This window comes from Parus major, chromosome Z (assembly GCF_001522545.3).
Source record: "Parus major isolate Abel chromosome Z, Parus_major1.1, whole genome shotgun sequence".
Lineage (NCBI taxonomy): Eukaryota > Metazoa > Chordata > Aves > Passeriformes > Paridae > Parus > Parus major.
This window is the reverse complement of record NC_031799.1, coordinates 57658483-57679307: the sequence shown is the minus strand read 5'-3', so window position 1 is coordinate 57679307 and position 20825 is coordinate 57658483. Positions and strand designations below refer to the sequence as shown.

The 20825-nt window shown below is 45.4% G+C and overlaps 1 protein-coding gene and 1 long non-coding RNA gene across 3 annotated transcripts in view; both read right to left on the bottom strand.

Annotated features, from left to right (window-relative positions):
• Window positions 1-889: 889 nt before the first annotated feature.
• Window positions 890-10034, bottom strand: LOC107215865. 2 transcript variants are annotated; one of them, XR_004495506.1, is made up of 4 exons: window positions 3622-10034; window positions 3363-3511; window positions 1885-3177; window positions 890-1581 (listed from the first exon to the last, which is right to left on the bottom strand). It is a non-coding gene; the product is annotated as an uncharacterized LOC107215865 (long non-coding RNA). The 2 variants fall into 2 exon arrangements; XR_004495507.1 differs by having other exon boundaries at window positions 3023-3177.
• A 4264-nt stretch (window positions 10035-14298) lies between these two features.
• The window catches only part of RNF20 (ring finger protein 20), a 22836-nt gene continuing 16309 nt past the window's right edge, over window positions 14299-20825 (bottom strand). The window contains exons 17-21 of the mRNA XM_015652219.3: window positions 19890-20102; window positions 17836-17961; window positions 16808-16948; window positions 16381-16482; window positions 14299-15216 (exon numbers count right to left, since the gene is read on the bottom strand). Of these exons, the coding sequence (XP_015507705.1) occupies window positions 15040-15216; window positions 16381-16482; window positions 16808-16948; window positions 17836-17961; window positions 19890-20102 (759 nt within the window). The 3' untranslated portion in view covers window positions 14299-15039. The remainder of the gene's footprint in view (window positions 15217-16380; window positions 16483-16807; window positions 16949-17835; window positions 17962-19889; window positions 20103-20825) is intronic.

The window sequence follows — 20825 nt, the reverse complement described above, 5'->3', positions numbered from 1 at the left end:
TTAGAAGGCCCCACATTGAGATGCCAGTTGCTGTGGTGATGGAAAGCCTGGGGCACCATGACTTCTCTGGAGAAGCAGCCCTGAAAAGGGCTGGGCCGAAGCGCGTGTGTGCGACTTGGGGCAGGCGAGTGATTTCAGCTCGGCTCCGCAGCGGCGGCGGGCAGGCGACACGGGGCAGGTGACATGGGAAGAAGGGACAAGAAGGCTGGTCCAGCGTTCCGCCAAGCACAAACCTTTATTCAGACAGAGCTTTGGCAAAGGGAGCCAGCAACAGCTATTCTCTGGAACAGGGGAAAAGTCGGGATATTTATGGGGAGGAGAGGGGTGGGGGGGGAGCCCGGGATACGTGTATTGGGGTGGACCGCAGGGGGGAACACCAATGAAGTGCAACAGTTTACCATATCTAACTCAAAGATCCCTGGGAGAGATACATTTTCTCTCTCAGAGTGCAAGGTGTCTTGCCTCCAGGGGAGACGGAGGATCGGACACAGCAGGTTCCCTGGCCCCCACACTGCACTCTACTGCCAGTAGAAATCCTCAACCTCTTCCATACCCCTTGCAGAGCCCTGTAGCTATTATCCATGGGCACCTGGAAAGAGGGGGAAGAGAGGGCACAGAGGAGAGGTTCCTCTGTGCTGGGCAGGAACCAAAACCCTCTTGAGTCACAGCTGCAGACCTGTATCTGCACAGGATGCTCTGGCTGCCCCCTCATGGGCTTTTGGCTGGAAATACAATTGCACATTCTGCCTCGTGGAAATACCATGGCTATGCAAAAAATGGCCAGTGGGCTGTATTCTAAAGGCATTGCAGTGTGGAGTTGATGAAGGAAGGAGACCCTCAATTCCTAGCCATACCAAAGCCACCATGTTATAAACGAAATTTGGCCAAATTTATCAGTAACAATTTTATTGAAAAATTTGCAAAATCAAATTTTGGAAACAGCCACAATCATGGTCAGTGTAGAGCCTGGGATCGGTGCTGGGTGAACCCTGAATCAGCCTCTCTTACACTGATTCCCCCAGGTTCACAAACTGTCTTTTGGAGAGCTGTGTTTTATACAGTTTTTTCAGCTTGAGGCTATGCAGCTTCAGTTTCTTTTTTCTTGTGTTGTTACATATTCATATTTTTTTCTGTTGCTTTGTTAATGAAGTTTCTGAGAAAGGGGGAGAGTCTGAGTAGTTCTATGGGAACTGGGTATTGAGATGTATGGTCCTGGAGAATCAGATCAGGTCTGTATCAGGCGTTAATCACTGGGTTGTTAGAGCGCTCATATTGCTTGGGTGGACCCACCTCTTCTCCGGTGTTATCTTAATTGTTGGGTTGTTCTCTTGCAAATTCCTGGTTTTGCAGCAGCTGCTTTTGCAATCTCAAGTTGCTTGTGTTTTTTATATAAAACATGCTTTTGTACTTGATTTTATATGTGTACAATAAAACACAAATTATACCAACAATTATACCAACATATATACACCCTGTGGAGCTGGTCTTGTAGCAGATGCAATGGGCCATTTCTTTGTGCAGTTCTTAAGCTGTGCAGGGTTGAGACAGAGGGGCTGATGTTATTTTCCATGCCTAGAAGAGCTGAAACATAGAACAACAGTGATGAGGTCAGACCGCAGATCTGCAGAGTTCCCAGGAGCCCTCTTGCCAGGGGCATCCCATCTAGCTCTTCCCATGGCCAAGAGAAAGCAGGGGCCAGTGGGATCAACTAAAAGGTGCTGGCTACAAATATCCCATACAACCCTTTATTTCTGTGCTCTGCCTGCACGGCCCCTCATTTGTGCAGGGAGAAGAGCTCTTAAAAGATGGGGCAGGAATTTAAGCTTCCTGGCTCTCTACCCTTCCCTGCTCAGTCGCAGCTGACACCCCACTGCCCTCACTCACCATCATGGATGATCTGGAACTCTTCCTGCCGTCGTCCCCTCATGTGCTGCCCAATGAGCTCTGGGAACACAGAGCCTGTCATGGCCCCAGTGACTCAGCTCCCGCACACCAGTGCTGCCAGCCCAGCCACACACCCTCCTCCCCTGGCAGGGCTAAGCCCAGGACCTTCAAAGACTGTGAAACCCCAGGATGAGAGAGGGTGGCAGTGGCCCCGACTGTGACCCTGAACCAGGGAGCCAGGGCTCCAAAGCCACTGGGCTAAATCCTATTGCCAGTGCAGCTGCTAGGGCTGGGCAGAGCTGTGGTGGGAAAGGATGGGCCCTGGGGCCATGTCTCACTGATGAACTTGATGGCTGTCTCTCGAATGGACTCCTGTGAGCTCTGCAGGTATGTCAGGGACTGGCGCTGGTACTTGCCTGTTGTGTTTCTGTCTTCTGACAGCTGGAGACAGTGGAAGGGCAGGAAGGGAAGGGTTGGTACAAGCTCTCTGCCTTGGCCAGTATGTCCCTGTGCCCAGGATTGGGCTCTCCTGCTCAGACACTCCTGAACCTGCCCCTAGCCCAAGCTTACAGTGCACCTGAGGCAGGGAGATGCAGAGGTGAGGGAGGATGGACAGCTGACTGAACAGTGACCCTGGGGGCAAGAAAAGACCTGAGGAGGAACTCACAGCCAGGGAGAAGACTTGCTTTCTTTCCCCATCAGAGGTGCCTGTGCTGTGCTCTGGCCAGTCCTCCAGAATGCAGGGCAACTCCAACAGCACCATCTTTGCAGTCCTGCTTGAGGAGATGAGCACTTTCCACATGGTCAGAGCAGCTCTGCAGGCCCAGAGCTCTCTGTCAGTGGGGTCACAGCCACAATACCATGGCCTAAGCAGCCACAGGCCGGTCCCCAGCCCTGTCTCTGCCCATAGCCTCTCACTGGCAGTACCCAGTGATCCTGTCCCTGCCAGTGGGCAGGTAGCCAAGAGACAGAATCTTGAGGGTCAGTGGGAGGGAGCATGGAAGCTGGCTCTGGGACTGACATGCCACTGCTGAGAAATGAAGAAGCTGGAGGGTTCTGGAACTCTCCATCAATCTGGCAGCTTACATGGCATGCAATCTGCAGAGAGATGGGCTCTAAAGGCAGATAGGCCCCATACCTTTCACATGATAGGGTGGAGCACAGGAGGGTCACAACCACAGCACTGGGGTGTGCATTGGTCGGCTCTAGAAGTGACTTGTCTAGTCTGTGCTCAGAAGACACATCCTTGTTGGACACAAGCCACCGCTGGATAAACTTCACAATGGTTGACACCTGGAGGAGATACGGAGAAGGAGACTGATTTGCTGCGAGAGTGAGCCATATGCACAGCTTCTGAAGAGAACTGCTTTGTTCCCTACCATGCTGTGCTGGCCTAAGGAGATTTTGGGTGTCCGTGTGACCTGTCTTATGAGAGCATACAATCCCCAGAGGCTCAAGACCTGGCCATAGCTACTTACATGCTTCAGATTGGAGGTTTCCGTCTGTGCAAGCAAATCCAGCACAGCAGCACAAGCCTCAGCAATATAGGAGTCACAGCGTACCACGCTGTCGATGGCTGCAATGGTGATCTCTTCCTGTTCATTGTTCTTTACAAATTTCCAAAAATCTGCAAAAGGAAAAGCCAAGAAGAGAGAGTCGTCCATCGAGCACCACAAAGGTGGTGCTCAGCTATGCCACAAGAGCATGTCCAGCCCAGGCAGGGATGGCTGTGTGTACCTGAGCTCTATGCCTGAAATGCTTTTGGGCCCTCTTCTGGTCTTCTGTCAGGTCCTCAGCTGGGTCTGGCAAAGACCAGGCAAAGTCAAAGCAGAGGGCCTGTGGGAAAGAAAGGCTGGAGAATGCAGCTGAGACTCCCTGGAACCATGCTCTCCAGGCAGACCCAGCACAGGGAGGCTCAGTGAATGGAGCACAACTGCCACAGGGCATCAGCCCCATCCCCTCTTCCCCTCTTTCCCTGGGGATGTCCACAGGGGATGGGATGGGGCCAAGCTGGCTGCTGAGCCCTGAGACCCAGCTCGGCCACTCACTTGCCCACACAGGCTGGAACTTCTCCATCACTTCAGGAGGCCATTTTAGGGCAGCCCCAGGGCCTTCCTCCTCCTTCACCCGGGCCTGCCCAGGAACACTGGAGGGTCCCCTCTGCCATTCTGCTGTCTGGCCTTGAAGGCTCTGGACACAGGGGCAGGAGATATCTACAGAAAACACTAGGTCAGCAAGGAGGAATGTGGCTGCTTGAGGGATTCTCATTGTGTCCTGTGCTGTTTCATCATGTGTCTGTCCTGTCACATCCTTCAGGCACTGTGGGTGTTGCTGCTAGCACCCATATCATGGTGGGTCACAAAAGACCCTGTGACACACTGCCACGTGACATCCCATCAACAGCATCTATGTCACAGCATGTCACAAAGGGCCCTGAAACCACATGTGCCCCAGTGCCACAGCCCCATCCCCTCAGTGCCTCCCAGTAGCCCAGTTTTCAGGGCCACCCATCATTTTTGGTCTCTTTAGTAATGGTGGAGATGTTTTATATGTTCCCTGAAGAGGAATAAAAGGAGTAATAGTATTTCTAAAGAAGTTAGTGTTGATTTCAGTCCTAAGGAATATGTTGTTTACTTGCAAACAGATTTATAAGACTGTGCATGCAAGATGGTTTTATGTTTAGATTATAGAGAAGATAATATCAGAACCATGATGTCTGTGTGAACCATATAGTTTCCAGACAGAGTGGAAGAAGGTGTGTTTGGAAATCGAGCACTCCACAAGGTAGGTTAGAAAACCCTGAGTTTGCTGCAGTTGTGATGAGACCTCCCAGGTGGACAAAAAGCTATGCTGGGCTCCCACTGAAAACAGGCTTTGATTCACACAACAAAGAGAACAAATCCAAACCTTTCCAAAGAGACAGAGAAATCTTACTGTAACAGAGAAAATAATTGAATGAACACTATAGACAAGCTCTCTGGGATAGATGCTATGAGTCAGAAAACAAAAAGCAGCACACTCCAGTCTAAACAGGGAATAGCTGTTGTTAGTTCAAGGTATTGATATTAATAAATAAAACAGATTTAAAGGAATTAAACTATCCAGATTGAAAGTGATTTCAGGTTTGAACTTTGAAAACTATCGTGTTGATTTCAGACCAGAGGAAGAGAACAACTCCATCATCCACCCTTTATTTTTCCAACTCTTTTAAATGGTGTTAGAAAACTTTTATCTTTATCCTTACTCTTTCATGGTCAGACAAAGATTTACTACAAAAACATCAATTTACACAAGCAAGCATGTTCCCTTTTCCACTACTTAAGTGAGAATGGTTTTTGTTTTCCATTTGGTTCAGAATTAAAAACAGATTGGCCATGTGGCAGAAAGCTGAGCCTTTGTGAGAGCCCAGCAACCACAGACCCCTGCTTTTCATGGTAAGATGGCTCATGCCCCTCCTTTCTCAAAGCATTTTCACCTCTTTCTCCTTGCAATGGTATATCCTATTGTTTGTGCAGCACAAATACAATTAAGATCTAAATCTCAGAATTAAACAATCAGCCTTGCATTCTAGTTTACCTAAAACAGACACATTTGATTGCAATTTCCATCATTTGCTATGCTGTGTGAAAAGAAAAATATTACATTCTGTCATCAAAATAGTTTTGTCCAGTAAATTTGCCTAATTCTAAAACAACATCATTGCTCTGACCTTAACAGTGGTAATTTTGCATGTTGGCTTTACAGAAGCACATACTTCTCAGCTGGTGTCAGGGAGTGCTGAGTGTGCCCCAGACCTCATCAAATCTATGGAGTTTGATTGCTGGAGTACAGTGCTTTAACAAACATTTCCAAAGCCCATATCTGTTCCCATAAACAGCAGCAGGTCAGAGGAAATGGCTTGTGTCCCCTTTCACCTGTTTATCTCCATATACCGAAATACCCTCAAAATTTTGACCATATTCATCAGCAGACAAGGAGATACTATTTGGCTGTTTCAGTACTGGCTGTAATACCATATCTAGAAGTGATGTTTCCAGGAAAGTAAGGTACCAATTATTTTACTAAAGAGTAAGGGTCAAATTCTTGCCACACTAAAATGTCCTCCTTTCTTATTTATTCAGGTGAGAATTGAATCTTGCTGCCTAGAACGTATGGTTCTCTTTTACGTTCAAAAAGAGGTCTAAACTGCCTTGTATCAATGGAGACACATTACGGAAACAAGATTCTCCACCTACTTTTGATTTGGTTTGGTGGGGGGGGTTAGTATTTTGATTTTTTGTTTGTTTGTTTAGTTTGGTGTGGGGCTGGGGATTTTTGTGGAATTGTTTTGTTTGTTTGGTTAGTTTTGTTAGGTTTGGTTTGTCTGCGTATGGTTTTATCCTGAGACCTACAATATACAGAAAGGTAAAATCCCTGGCAGGTGCACACCTGGAAAGCAGTTGGATGCATAAGGAGGCAGACTTTCATTCCTAGCTTTAACAGAGTAAACCTTGCTCTGTTTCTTCATTGCTTCACTTGAGCCTTTTGCAAATATTGGCATTTTCTTTATCCTAAGTACTGACAACAGATGCTTGAATTATTTTTTTTTTCTTTTTCTTTGGCTTAGGTCTAGAATGTCTTCAAGTTCCTCTGATAAGACATTCTTTACTGAAAGACACAGCAAATATATGAGATGAGGTATTGAGTCTATGAAATATCCAGGTATCCAGTATTTCCCCTGACATGAGCTGCAAAATGCAGATGGCCAAGCTGATATTCCTGGATAAGAAGAGGGAGATGCATTTTGCAGGAGGGCCCCTGAACTCCAGGAGCCCTGCAGAATTTGTCTGCCTCTCTCAGCTTGTGTGTCACTGATAAAGACACAGGCTCATGGCCACACATCTGGATGAGGAATAGTCCACACCATTTAAAGTCCAAGAGTAGTATTCCAAAATCACCTCTGAACTACCTCAGGCAGTGGCTAAACCACCAGTGACAGCAGCAAGAACAAGACGTGATTATTACTGAAAACTCCACTTAATCCCAATTTTGTTCCTTTGGCACAGCCCTCAGCAGAACATTTCACCATGACCTTTAGTCCTCCTGGAGCTACCTGAGCAACAAATACCACTTCCCCTTGGCAGAGTCACAGACAGCCTCAAGGGGCACAGATGATGACAATTTCTTCCAGCTGAGGTACCTGGTCTCTTAAATGTCCTTGACATGCCTCCATTAGCTCAGCTCCCTCATTTGAGAGAGGATAATGATCCTTGCAGACCTGAGCAGCACATCCAGGAGACCGGGTGACTTAAACCAGGGCGTCAAAACTTCAGGTTTAACAAAACTTGTGCAGTCATCACTCAAAATAGTTTGTGGAGATTCAGCTGAGGCTGGGGAATGTCCAGTGAGATTTTAGTCAGGTGGGAGCAGCACTAGAACAACCTGAAGGGGTGTTTGCAGACAAAACAAACCCAAGTGAGGAAGCAGAGAAAGAGCCAGAAGTTGCTTGTGAAGTTCAACAAAGAACCATTTAACACCAAGTTCATACCAAAACTGAGGTGCATTTTCAGGGCAGTTACCATTACTTCTTGCTTTGCAAGAATATAAAGTATATATATATATATCATATAAAGTATAAAAGACTTTATGTTCTCTGTTCTTACACTCTAAAGTTCAGAGACTAAGACGGCCCCCTAAGTTTTGGTGGGCAGGTTTTTGTGTTTGGAATTCACTGGAGTCAAAAGCATGGGTACTCTGTACCTGGTGTTGCAGGAAGATTCCCTTTGTCTGATGGGATTCTACCTCCTTTGCAAATATTTTTAGTTATGTAAAAGTAAAAATTGGAGTCTAAGTCTTCCCATATTAGGTTAAGACTGTGGGAAATGCAGGCACAGAAAGCTCTCAAGGCCTTGAGCATACAGGCTCAGAGGTAGAGGTGAATACAATGCTTGATCTGAGACTGTTATGCAGGAAGAAAACTCTATAACCCACAGAGTAAGTTATAAGAGTAGATATGTATTTATTCAGCACTGAGGTGCATGATGAATATCTCTTCTAAAAACATACACACCTTGGAGACTTGCCGTTCTCTTTTTATTCTTTACAAACTAGGGTTACACAAAATGTCCAATACATATTCATTTCTTAACCTCACCTGTTCCTGCTTCATATTAAAATTAACTCCATGCCTCTTTGTGACTGTGCACTGCTCCTTGTTGGTCACTCTGGTGGTTGTCTGGGGGTCTTTGGGATGAAGCAAGCAGTCTTCCTCTTAGTTGGACTTTTTACTTTGTCTTCTTGTGTAGCTTTGGGTGTATGTGGTCAGGCGATGCTACCTTCCCAAAAGTGCCTCCAGAGGAGACAGCATCTGGGCAGGCCATAATCGTAATATCTCTCTCTCTCTCTCTCTCTCTCTCTCACACACACACACACACACACACATGCAGTCAGACCTGCCAAGGATAGCAATTGCTGACAGAGACACAGAAGGGTCTCTGTATGGAGTTCCAATGGGGTTTACCCCCACCATGCACCAAAGGGGTCCAGGAAAAAAAACAGGGAGTAATGGAGGGTCCAGGAATATATGGGGACTTGAGGGGGTGAATTCAAAGGTCACGGTCCAATAAGTACAGGAGAAAGTGGTGCAGAGGCAGGGTCAGGGAGAGAGAGATCCAATGAGATTACAGGGGAAGAGGATTGCACCAAACTGGGGCCAACAGGGGGACAGGGAAGGGAGAACTTTCTAAGGAAGAGACCTACAAGGTAAAAAGGGGAGGGACAGCCAACAGGCTAACTGGGTATATGAGCTGGGGTACAACAAAATGGAGGTGCAAAACACTACAGGAGAAGTCCTTATAGCTTTAAAATGAGGAAAACCTTACACCCTGGAGGCCTCCTTCCACACCATCATAGCTTTTGGCTCCGGGGCCTTGACATTCTTGTGCATATTCTTTTTAGTCTTTTGACCATCTTTTGGACTTTGATACTGTTTTTCTCAGTTTAAGGATCTAAAGCATCCCCTTGTGGTGCTTTTGTCTTTGCATCTAGTTTGCACATTCTAGCTCTATATCTTATCTTGTAGTCTTGTGCTCTTCTTGCTCTTGTGGGAGCTGTAAGCATTTTATACAGTTTTGTCTGCCCCTCCTTTCTTTTAGTCAAAGCATTTTTTCATGCTTGATTCTTAATTTCTCTGTTTCAAGACCTTGGAGAAGATTTGAAGCTTTAGAGCAAAAATGTGAAACAGACATGAAGACCAGAAGTTTGTCGTTTAAGCAGAGATATGTTTTAAGCAAGCAGAAATATGCCTCATGTAAGCAAATAAATATGTTAAGTAAGATAGTAGAAAACTTAAAAGTTTAACAATAGAACTTGTTATAAAGTTAGTTAGAAATTAAAGATGTAGCACTGTAAGTTTCTGTAGTATTATATGATTGCATGAAAAAAAAAGCATTGCAGTAGAATCTTGTAAGATGAAGCAATTAATGATTGGATTATGAAGATGCTAGCGAGCTTTGTACAAGTTGCTGATTGTCTAAGACATTTATAAAAGGCATTGTAACTAGAATTAAGACGGCTTTTGATGTGATGGCATTCAATGTAGCAACCTTACTGTCTCACCCTTCCATAAGACTGATTTTGCAATGAAACACCTTTTACAGGGTCTCTTAGTTGACCCCATCTACTCTATATGCCAATGAGACCACACCTGTAAGAAGGAAGAAAATGATAAAGATTCTCTTTCCCACTCTGTAGCCAAGGAATCTAAGAAATATATGCTAAATTCAATGAGTAATTATTTGTTTTCCAGGAATTGGTTTGCCAGGAATTTCTCACTTTTATTAACCATGTAAGTCCAAATACAGACTCTAGGTAAATTAGTCAGAATAATTGTTGGGGGTTAGGTGGCCTTCTTTTAGTTCTGGCTTACCTGTGGAATTTTTACGCATTAGCTGCGGGAAAAACCTGACTTGGTGGGTACTTGAGGAACATGAAGAGTTTGGCTGGGCCCAGGGGGAAAGGGGACAGGAAAAGGGGAGGGTGGGGATAGTTTGGCCAGCTTCTTCAGCTTCAGAGAAGGACACTTTGGGCATGGAGCTGTTGCAGTGGAGAGAAGGGAATTTTGCCATCACCCAGATGGAGCTGCTGCTGCTTCTCCTTCTTCCCTCTTCGTTGGTGGCCTTGCACCCCCTGTCCTGCCGGGACGTGTGGCAGTGCCAGGCACCGCCGCGGAGCTGCTGATACACCTCATCCACCGGCCCAGGATCTCTGCTCATCCCTGCTGTTCCAGCCGAGTGTTCCTCAGAGCCCTGCGGGAGCACCAGGACTGCCCGCCCAAGGGAGTTTGTGAAGCAAAACCATCTTTTTCCATCTCGGCCAAGAAGGCTGTCATGGGGTTCCTGGTTCTGTTTTGTTGTTAACTTTGTAGTTATTGTTGTTTGTTTGCCTTGTTATACATACCAGTAAAGAACTGTTATTCCTACGCCCAGATCTCTGCCTGAGAGCCTTGATTTAAAAATTATGGTCATTTGGAGGGAGGGGGTCTACATTTTCATTCCAAGGGAGGCTTCTGCCCTCCCTAGCAGACACCTGTCTTCCAAAACCAAGACAAAAATATCGCTTTTTTCAGTTTTCTCGGCTGCTGTTGTTAGACCAAGTAACCGAAAGCATTGGCAGGAAGACCCCCTTGCCACAAGTATAGTGTAGAAATAAACAGGAAAGGATGGATTAAGGACTAGCAGTTAGCTCCCACAAGATCAGGAACAGTTTGGGAGCTGCATGCCCACCACACCTACATCACCTTAAGGGATACTGCTACCACAGGTGTTGGATGAAAAATTGTCTAAGCATCTGAGATGAAAAGGTGAAAGCGGTGCGTCTTGGTTTGAAAGACAGGTGTCTGCTAGGGCAGCCAGGAACCTCCCTTGGAATGAAAAATGTAGACCCCCTCCCTCCAAATTACTATAATTTTGAAATTAAGGGGCGCTCAGGTAAAGATCTGGGGATAGGAAGAACAGCTCTTGACCAGTATGTACAACAAGGCAAACAAACAACTCTAACTACAGCATTAACAACAAAACAGAACCAGGGACCTCATGACAGCCTTCTCAGCTGAGACGGGAAAGGATGGAAGAGAGGCTTTGCTTCACAAACCCCCTGCAGGCAGTTGATCCCAGTACCCCAGCAGAGCTCTTAGGAACACGTAGCTGAACAGCAGGAATGAGCAGAGATCCCGGGTTTGTGGCTGAGGTGTATCAGCAGCTCCGCGGCGGTGGCTGGCACTGCCACACATCCCGGCAGGATGTGCGAGGCCCACAGAAGAAGCAGCAGCAGCAGCAGCTCCATCTGGGTTATGGCAAATTCCTTTCCCCAAGCAACAACAGCATCAAGTGTGTCCTGCTGTGCAGCTGAAGAAACCAGCCAGCTCCCACCTGCCCCTGCCCTCCTTTTTTACCTGCCCCCCTTCCCCCTGGGCCCAGCCAAACCCTTTGTTTTCTCAAACACCCAGTAAGTATGAGCAGTCAGGTTTCCCTGCAACTAGTTAATGGGGAAAACACTATAGGTCAGAAGGAACAAAAGGAAGGACACCTAACCAGACACCTAACCCACAGTACAGCGACATAGCTGGGGGCAAATCAGAAAGTGAAATTGTCTTCCTACACTGCAAGGAGATCTTGCTGGCACTAGAGTGCACAGGGGAGTTGCAGCTGAAACACACACTAATTTATTGCAGATATAGTGAAAATATTAATAATTTCAAATAGCTTCTCAAAAATAAGTCATTATAGACTGCTTTAATGTTGCCCCTGCTGCATGTAATACCAGGAGACTAGTGAAAAAAGATATATTTACATAAAGCATATTTCACTTTCATAACCGTCTGTTCTTTAACTTGGAACTGGTAAGTATCCACTAGTAGGAGAAACACTTGCATTTTCAAAGTGGTAAAAACTGTGATTCAAAAGTTACAGTGCCTTGTAGGAAAAAGGAAAATATATGGAACAATAATGCCTAAAGTGATCAGACCTGTACATTGATCTATGTTCTTTACAAATTAGTTTTAAAAGGGGAAGAAGTAATTTTTAGAAAAAAAAATTCATTGAAAACCATATAGCACATTTTTAAGAATTTTTCTTTCCTAAAAATTAACAACCTTTTCAGTTGTTAATTTTTAAACCAATTTTTGGCCCAAACACTGAAATGTAATATCCATTATTTACCTTGAGGTGTTTGTAACTGACATTAAATTCTACCAGTACTGTAGAAAACTGGGGAAGAGTTATTCTGCCACACACGAGAAGCACTTTGCTTTTGAAGTTTCAGTATCGTTAAAACACAGCCAAGGGTAGCTCCTCACTCTTAGCCATGGAGTACTGTGGAAAAGTCAAAGTAACCGTAACTCTACTACAGGGGTGACTGAACAGTCCAATGGACCATCCACTTTTCAACCACCTGCTTCCTCATCTCTAGTAGGGCACAGGGCCAGTATTCATTTGTTTCTCATGCCTCACTGAGATGACAAAGGAGGTCTTCAAAAAGAGCCTTTTCTGGATGGAGCAGCACAAAGACAGACATGTGGGAAATAAGGGCCATGAAACATGAAGAAAAATGTCCCTTCTTTTCTGAACTCCTGTCTTCTCCTTGTAATAAATGGAATTGATTTGTGCTAACTAAATTGTAACTTTTATTAAAGCTATTACTAGAAGCAATCAAAAGAATCAGTGTTCCAAGACAGATGCACCCCCTTTACAGATGTTACATGTTAGAACTGAGGTACAGGATGTAGTTTGGAAGATAAGCAATATCCCAAGATGAAAACGGCCTTGAGAGGGACAAAATTAGAACCACTTTAGGAACTGGGCCTAAAAATCAGTAAATATAAGACTAATTAGTAGACTTACATAACACAGCGCTTAGTATGCAGGTGCAAACCTGTAAGGTTATCCAAAGGACAACAAGGAAGAGAAGCCTTTGCCAAAAGACCACCAAAAGAAGACTGAAGACCCCCTAACAACAAGTGAAGCGTGTGCTGTGAAGAATAGTGATGCAAAATAAAAAAAAATGGAAATAGGAGGAAACTTACAGGAAACAGTAATGAATATGTATAAGCATACAGTGTATAAGTTTAGCTTGAAGTGCTTTGTTTTGTACATGAGGTGGGGTAACAAGTCCTCCCCATACCCCGTTCGGTTTTGCTTATGTTTTAATCATATTAATTACTGGCAAAATATATGTATAAATTGTAATTTTTTTACTAAATTGTATTATGTTTCTAAACTGTATTTTTTTACAACAAATTACTATACAATTTACTAAATTATATTAATTTTAAATTAAACTTTTGTTAACTCAAAGGACCTAGTTGTCAAAATTCTAATTTCATTTTTAACATCTTTTTTGCCTATTCATTAGAAGTTTCCTTGTAATTCAGTTCCTGGGATGATTTTTGTGAGGATTGTTACACTGTGTTTAATGGAAAATCCTATCCCACCGAGGTGGATCATTCGTAATTCAGGTTCTTTTTTAAGCTATTTAAGATGAATTGGGAGGAGATTTTCTAGGCAACAGGTTTCAGTTTTTCTGAGAAAAATGGAACAAGGGGGAGGCAACAGTGACTGTAACTGCTGCAGGCTGGGGGTGAAGGAAGGGCCATTGACACAGGTGCTGAAATGGTCCAAAATCCAGGAGAACTGGGAATCAACAAGTTCTCACAACCACTATAATGATGGAAGCCCTTTGTTTGAAGTTCCCTGGAAGAACTCCCCAGAGGAGTTGCTGCTAGGATCAGCAGCAGCAGAAGCCAGCAGGATCTGCTCATTTTCTTGGGTCTATTTCCAGGTCGCAGGCTGTGATGCCCCCTGCTCCCACAAAGCCCTTGCCCCTGGAGGCTGCAGGGCAAAAGGTTATACAGAGCTCGAATAATCATCTTTGTAATCTATTTTTCACTAAATACTGATGGGGTTAAGAACACAATGCCCAGGATTCATCTTGTAAGTCAGCTCTCACTCAGGCCTGCTGCTCAGGCCTCAGCACATCAGACAGTGAATTTAGAGAACCTTTTGATAAAGGTTGTCACCTCTTTAACTTTTAACCCAATACTTCTAATCCGGATAAATTCAAATTCTTTCTGTACATTCTGGCAAACAGACCATCTAAAATCTTTACAGTTTCTCAGTTTAAATTTCTTCACAGTTTAAATTTTATCCACTGAGAGAAACTCATTCACTTCCACTTGAATTCTGGCCCTCCTATTGTGTCAGGAATAAGGTACTGGGGATAGAGCCGAAGAGACAAATGTTCCAGTTGAGCATATTTTGAAAGCAGAGGAAGGAAGGAAGGAATTAAGTGTCTCTACTGTAGAAGTTTCAAGCTTGTGAGAAATGTTTCCAAGAACTGGACAAAGGACGCAGATAGTACCAGAGGCATGAGAACCAGAAAAATAAACCAAACAACAGCTTTAATAAGAATGTGTGCATAACAAGATTAATATTTGTGGTAAAGTTGAAGCAAAGGAGCTGCTAGAAGTCCTTTTCTAAGGACAATAACAGCAATACCTCAGCCTACGGGAAGGTAAGTACATTAACCAGAGCTCATCAGTGACATGCTATTTTCTAAGGGTCTCCAAGATATCTCCTTTCTCCTCTTCTACATATTTAGATGTGTTTGTTAGAGGCTAGGGAGGATGTTTCCTAGTGCATCAGCCCTCAGGAGTTCTTGCCCTGACTCAGGAAGATACACAGGTACACAAGGAGCTGCTCTGCTCAGTCTACAGATTCAGTTCCTTGGCTTCTGTTTGGTCTGCTACTTGGGAAACTCTTCCCTCCCAGGAGCAGAGCCATCCCTTGATAGGATTTAATTAGCATTCAAAGCAGAGCCCTCACATAAAACTCTCACTAATCTCTGCTGCAGCTCAGCTTCCATCCCACCAAGACAGCACCTCAGTTGCAGGTTCCCACCTTGGCAGTATGAAAGTGACAGATGGGAAATTTCCTCCCAGGCACAAAGAGCACACAAAAACTGAGGGCAAGACCAAAGGGACAGGGCCAAGAAAGGAAGCAATATCCAGAGTGCATTTCTTTTGAGACCCTGAACGCACCTCCAGAAGACACTACAGCTCAGGTGGCAGAAGCTGACAGAGGGAGGGAGGCAGCTCACACAAGCAGAGGCTCTGTGAGGGCCTCAGCCAATGTAGATCCTGTGGAAGTCATTGGCCCCAAAGGCAGCGTTGCACTTGGGGCACTTGCGCTGCCGGGTGTCATAGCGCGTCTTCACACACTCGAAGCAGAAGACGTGGAAGCACTTGGTGAGCACCGCGTCCTTCTTACGCATGTTGCAGCACGGGCACGTCAGACGGGCCTGAAACACACACACAAACAGAGCCATGAGGGGCCCTGCAGCCCAGCTGCTGTGCTCAGAGATGTCTCAAAGTGAAGGTGCTTCCGTTTCTTGTGGGGGCCAAAGAATTGGCCAGCAAAAAAATGCTAGACCTCCCCTGGAGAGCTTATCCCTAGGTAAGGCACCTTTCTGTCGTAGAGAGAAAAGTGTTCCTCCCAGAGACCTTTGCAGGTTACATGTTAATCTGTTGTATCCCATTGGTTTTCTTCCCCATCACTCTACCCTGTTACTTGTATCCCAGTTTCCCCTGCCCCTACTTTTCCCTATATAAACCTGTTTTTCCCCTCTTGAGGTAGAGCTGCTGTCACTGGCTCCCTTTGCAGAGGACCCTTTTCTTAATAAAGGCCTATACTCTGTGGAATGCCACACAGTGCTCTGAGTCCCTCTCTGTGTCACCAGAGAGCTGCTGCTAAACCTGAGCTGAAAATCACCTGCCGGGCTGAGGACGTGCCTGTGCCCCTGGGCATCCTTTCTTAAGGCGCTTTGTTGTGACGTGCCTCGTGCCTCGGGGAGGCCAAGAGTTAGCTTCAGATAAGCATTGTGAAAGGAGAGGCATGGCTGTGGGCCATGTGTGTGGGTTTTGACCCCCTGTGTTGGGGGATGGGTATGTGAGCCCTGGATGGAGTTGTCCTGTCCCAGGCCCCTTGAGGGGGGCAGCCCAGGAGTTCTGATTGGGTTTGAGTCCCTGGGGGTTTCTCCCTTGCTGTGTTTCTAGTGGTCCCTGACCCTGAACTCCACCCTCAAAGGTGAAGACCCTCAAGAGTTCCGTCCCTCAAAAACCCCTGCTTGGCCTCTGTTCGGGGCTTTCTGTTCTGGATCTGACTTTGTTCCCATGCTGAATAAATGGTTTCATGAACAGCAGCTCATCTTGTTAGTGTTCCATGCTGGTCCCCAGAACCCTGCGGCTTCCCTGGACGAGATCCTGAGGTTGTGGACTGCAACAGCACTTCTTCAGGGAGGTCGCGGCACCCCTACCTACCATCTTTCCCACTGTGGCAATTTCTCAGAAGGACAATGTTTTTTCTTCAGTGCCAAAGTACAGATAAGAGATGTCAGATATTGAAAGTGTGCCCACACACCTTCTGCCTAAAGTGAAAAGGGAACCTGATAGACACAGATACTCACCTTGTAATCCTTGATTTCCTCCATCAGGATCTCATCACAGTTGGGAACCATGTCAGGCTTCTTTGTGGTCTCCAGCTTTCTGCGCAACCTAGAAATATCTTCCTGCATAAAAGCAGGAGACCAAGTGAAGGAGCAGTACATTTTCTATCACAGCTTCTCAGGGACCAAAGAGAATGTCACCTGGGTAAGTAATGCCACCCATAGTTTCATCCCCTATAATCCAAGCGACAACATGATCATCTGATGCCACAAGAACTTGTCAGTTACCAGCAGAAAAAAACTGAAAGAGCAAAGATCTGATGAAGCCAAAGATAAAGTGAAACTGGACACCAGGAGCAGTTAAGCTGAAACCCTCTGCAAGCTCAATGTACAAGGAGAAGGACACTAAAGCAGACAGACCCTGAAGGATTGTGCATAGGATATATACCTCAGCCCTTTTGAAGTTGAACATCTCTTTCTCTCTAGTTACTCTGTTTTCCACAATCTCCTCCTGAAAATCATGTAACTTCTTCTGAGCTAGCTCTAGCTGGGCCTTCAGATCATCTGCAAGCTGCGCTGCATCCATGGCCTGAGAAAGAAAACCAGTATAGAAGGACCAAGCACAGAAGAACAGCTCTCATGATTCTAGTCCCTTGTTATTACTTTATTCTTAACAAGTTCTAATCATTTAGCTTCAAGATTCCTTTGGTCAAGAGCCAAACTTTGGCATACTGCAAAGCACATCACCTAGAAAAACGCTAATGATCATACAGTTCTCTCCTTAATGTATTTTCAGCCTTCCAGCTTCCATGTTTTCTCTATTAAATTGTTTAGAGGCAGTTCTACAGCTGAACTAGACAGAACTGTGAGATACCTATTTCTAACAATCTTCTCTCTTCACTAGTTCTCTGCTAACTTGAAAACCAAATGCCCTTAATACCATGAATTGTCGTATTAAGCACAGGTGACTGCTGAATTCTCCACAGCTTCTCTTCAGTGATATTCCTGCTTTCCTTTCTCCCTATTTTAATGTAATTTCTGTATTTCTGCTAAAACTTAGCAACAAAGGCAGCATCAACCATAAGACTTAGTCTTTACTGGTAACACACCTACTTTTTTGATCTTAGGCATTTGTTAGAAGTGTTCCCATTCCCCAGCTCTATTTTCCTTTTGCTTACCTCATCTTTCCCACAAAAGCTTTGACCCCAGTTAACTTCACCTGGCTGCTATCTCTTTCTTCACTACAGGTTTCACAGAAACACGTATGTCCTGCTTCTCCTTATCAAAGGAAAACATTAGTATGTAGTATGTATTTAATCATAGCTCTCTGCAGGACTCCTCAGCCTTCAGATATACTCATCCAAAACCAGGGAATACCAGGTTCTGTAATGCCAGTGAGAGCTCAGAGCCTTCTATGCCTCCCACAAGGCAGCAGCTCCACCTCACAACCCAAGAGGAAACAAAGGCATCACTCACCTTGCGTTTATTCATTTCCAGGGCCTGTGTTCGCAGACCCAACTCCTTCTCTCCTGTTCCAATACTATTCTGCAGTAAGTGCTCCTTCTCCTCCAGCTTACGTACAACCTGCAGCTGGGCATCCACCTTGGAAAGGGAGACAGAAGGAACAGAGGGAATGAATGCATGCTCTGGTTGGGTCTTCAGAGCTGTCACTCAAGCTGCTACTCAACCCTAAAACCACCCCTGCTTCCCCATCACCAAGGAGCACACCTTCAGCTTGCCTTTTCCTCCCTGAACAGCTGTGCCTGTATCCAAAGAGCCTTAGCCAGATCTCTCTGGTCAACACTTAAAAACCTAGCAGTCAAATATTTGCAATAAAGATGTCTTAATTTTTGGACAGTGGTGTAAAAACTTGCTGCAAGGCAGTGAACAGTTCCAGAGTGGTTCCAAGGATGACAGAATACAGAGTCATAGAATGGCCTGGATTGGAAGGGATCTTAAAGATCATCTAGTCCCAGCCTCCCTGGGATGTCTTCCACTAGGCCACATTTGTCAAAGCTCCATCCAAGCCTGCCCTTGAACACTTCAGGGATGTGTGTTGGGGCACACAGGGATGGGGCATCCACAACTTCTTAGGGCAACTTCTAGCAGTCCTTCTAAGTGAAACACCATACTTTCAGTAAAGAATTTACTCCTAATATCTAATCTAAGCCTGCCCTCTTGCAGTTTAAAACCTCTTGTCCTGTCATCATATGCTCATATAAAAAGTTCCTCCCCCTTATTTTAAGCCCACTTCAAATACTGGAAGCCTGCAATGAAGTCTCCCCTGAGACTTGTCTTTTCCATACTGAACAAGCCCAGCTCTCTCAGCCTGTTCTTGTAACAGAGGTGCTCATTTCTTCTCATCATCTTTACAGGCTCCTCTGGACACCCTCCAGCAGGTCCATGTGTCTTTCCTGTGCTGAGGCCCCCAGAGCTGCATGCAGCCCTGCAGCTAGGGTCTCATGAGGGCAGAGTAGAGGGGGAGAATCCCCTTCTTCAGCCTGTTTCCCATGCTGCTTTGGATGCAGCCCAGGACGCAGTTGGCTTTCTGGGCTACCAGCATGAGCTGCTGGGTGATGTCCAGCCTCTCATCCACCAGAATCCTTCTCTGTCCCAGTGTTCTCAGTGACTTCTTCTCCCAGTCTGTGCCCGTGTCTGAGGTAGTTCAGACTGAACCATGGTTTCCAACTCCTCCTGCTTGTTACCAATATATACAAGTAGAGACAGAATATACAGGTAGAAGTAGCATTACAACAGGAAAAGGACTTCCCACTTTTCCTCACCCATCTGTTCTCCATAGCAGTGAACCCGTAGGACATTTTAATGCTCATACAGCAGTCTCAGCTTCTTACAGACAGGCCCCTTTGAAGCCTGCTATGTTCCTAAGCTTGTGAGAGCAACATTCCATCCTGGGCTCATTTTGGTGAGGATAGTTAATTCTCTTCAGAGCATCTCACATGCCGCTCTGTTTTGTATTTTGGAGCAAAACACTGTCAGTAACACAGCACTGTTTTAGTTTTTGCTGAGCAGAACTTACACAGCATCAGGACCTTCTGTGTCTCATGCTGCTCACCAGCAGGTAGGCTGAGGGTGCCCAAGAAGCTGGGATGCCACACAACCAGGACAGCTGATCCAGCTGACCCAAGGGGTGTTCCATACCCTACAATGCTGTGCTCAGCAGTAACAGCTGGGGGAAAGGAGGAAATGGGAGGATGTTCAGAGCTGCAGTGTCTACTAAGTAATAACAAGGCATGATGAAGCCCTGCCTTCCTGGAGATGAGTGACCTCCTGCCTGCCACAGGAAGTAATAAATTAATTTTTTGTTTCGCTTCTATAGACATCTTTGTTTCAACTGTTAATGCTTTTATTTCATCTCACCTGTTTTCTCACTTTGTCCTCTCTGATTCTTTCCCTTTCCCCTCAGCAGGGGAGCAAGCAAATGCTTGTGTGCAGCTTCCTTAAACAGATAACCCACAACACTTCCACCTTCCCCATCAGCTCTCTTGTCTTCTCTCCTTTTTCCATATTACCTGTGTTTTCAGTGTCAGAACTTGGTCTGCCAGCTCCTCCTTTTCCTCTTTCAGCAGCTTATGGATCTGGTTGGACTTAATACGTTCTGACATCAGCTTAAAGTTGGCATCATCCTTCTCCCTCAGCTGCTGCATCAGGCGGATGTTCTGCTCTTGCATGTCTTCAAAGGCTTGGCCTGTCACATCCATTTCTGACAGCAGGGCCTCCTCCTCCTGCAAAAGAATCACAGGCTCTGGCCAAACTGTGCCCTACAGTGAGCCTGAACATTATATTCAGAGACACCAAACCTAGTGAAGATGAAGGAAGATTCTTGGTGTCAGGGATCACCATCATCCCAACAACCACAAAAACGTACTCCCTATAAGTCTGTGCCACAGCAGAGATACTCTGGATTTGAAGGTGAAGAGGAAAGACAGTCACCTGTCACCTGTATGGCAGAATCAGTTTCGACACAGTCGTTGGCAGAGCTGGGAAGAAACCAACTCCCAATTCCCAGCAGCTGAACAGCTGTCAGATACACCAGGCCAAAACTCTACGTGGACAGCTTGACAGCTCCCAGCTAACAGGCTGCCAAGCCTCTTAAACTCACTTTGACCACTTCAGCATTGACAATGTAGAGCATGTCTCTTCTACAATAACAAGAATCTGAATTCTAAAAACGTACACATCAATTCATTGGCTTCCCTCTACCCTGCTCTTTCATTGGATTAAGAGCAATTAATCCTTTTAATCTTTTTTAGCAGAAGGTATGTACCAGTTCCATGCAAACATATTCACTAGATGAACTGAGGAGATAATAACTCTTAAAACAAAACTCTAATCTCTTCCCCCAGTGGCTGATTATGGATGCTAAATTCTGACAGTGCCTGTACATATTACAGGCTGCAGAGCTTTTCAGGCTGGTCCTGAGAAAGACATAAGAAAGAATTAAAACA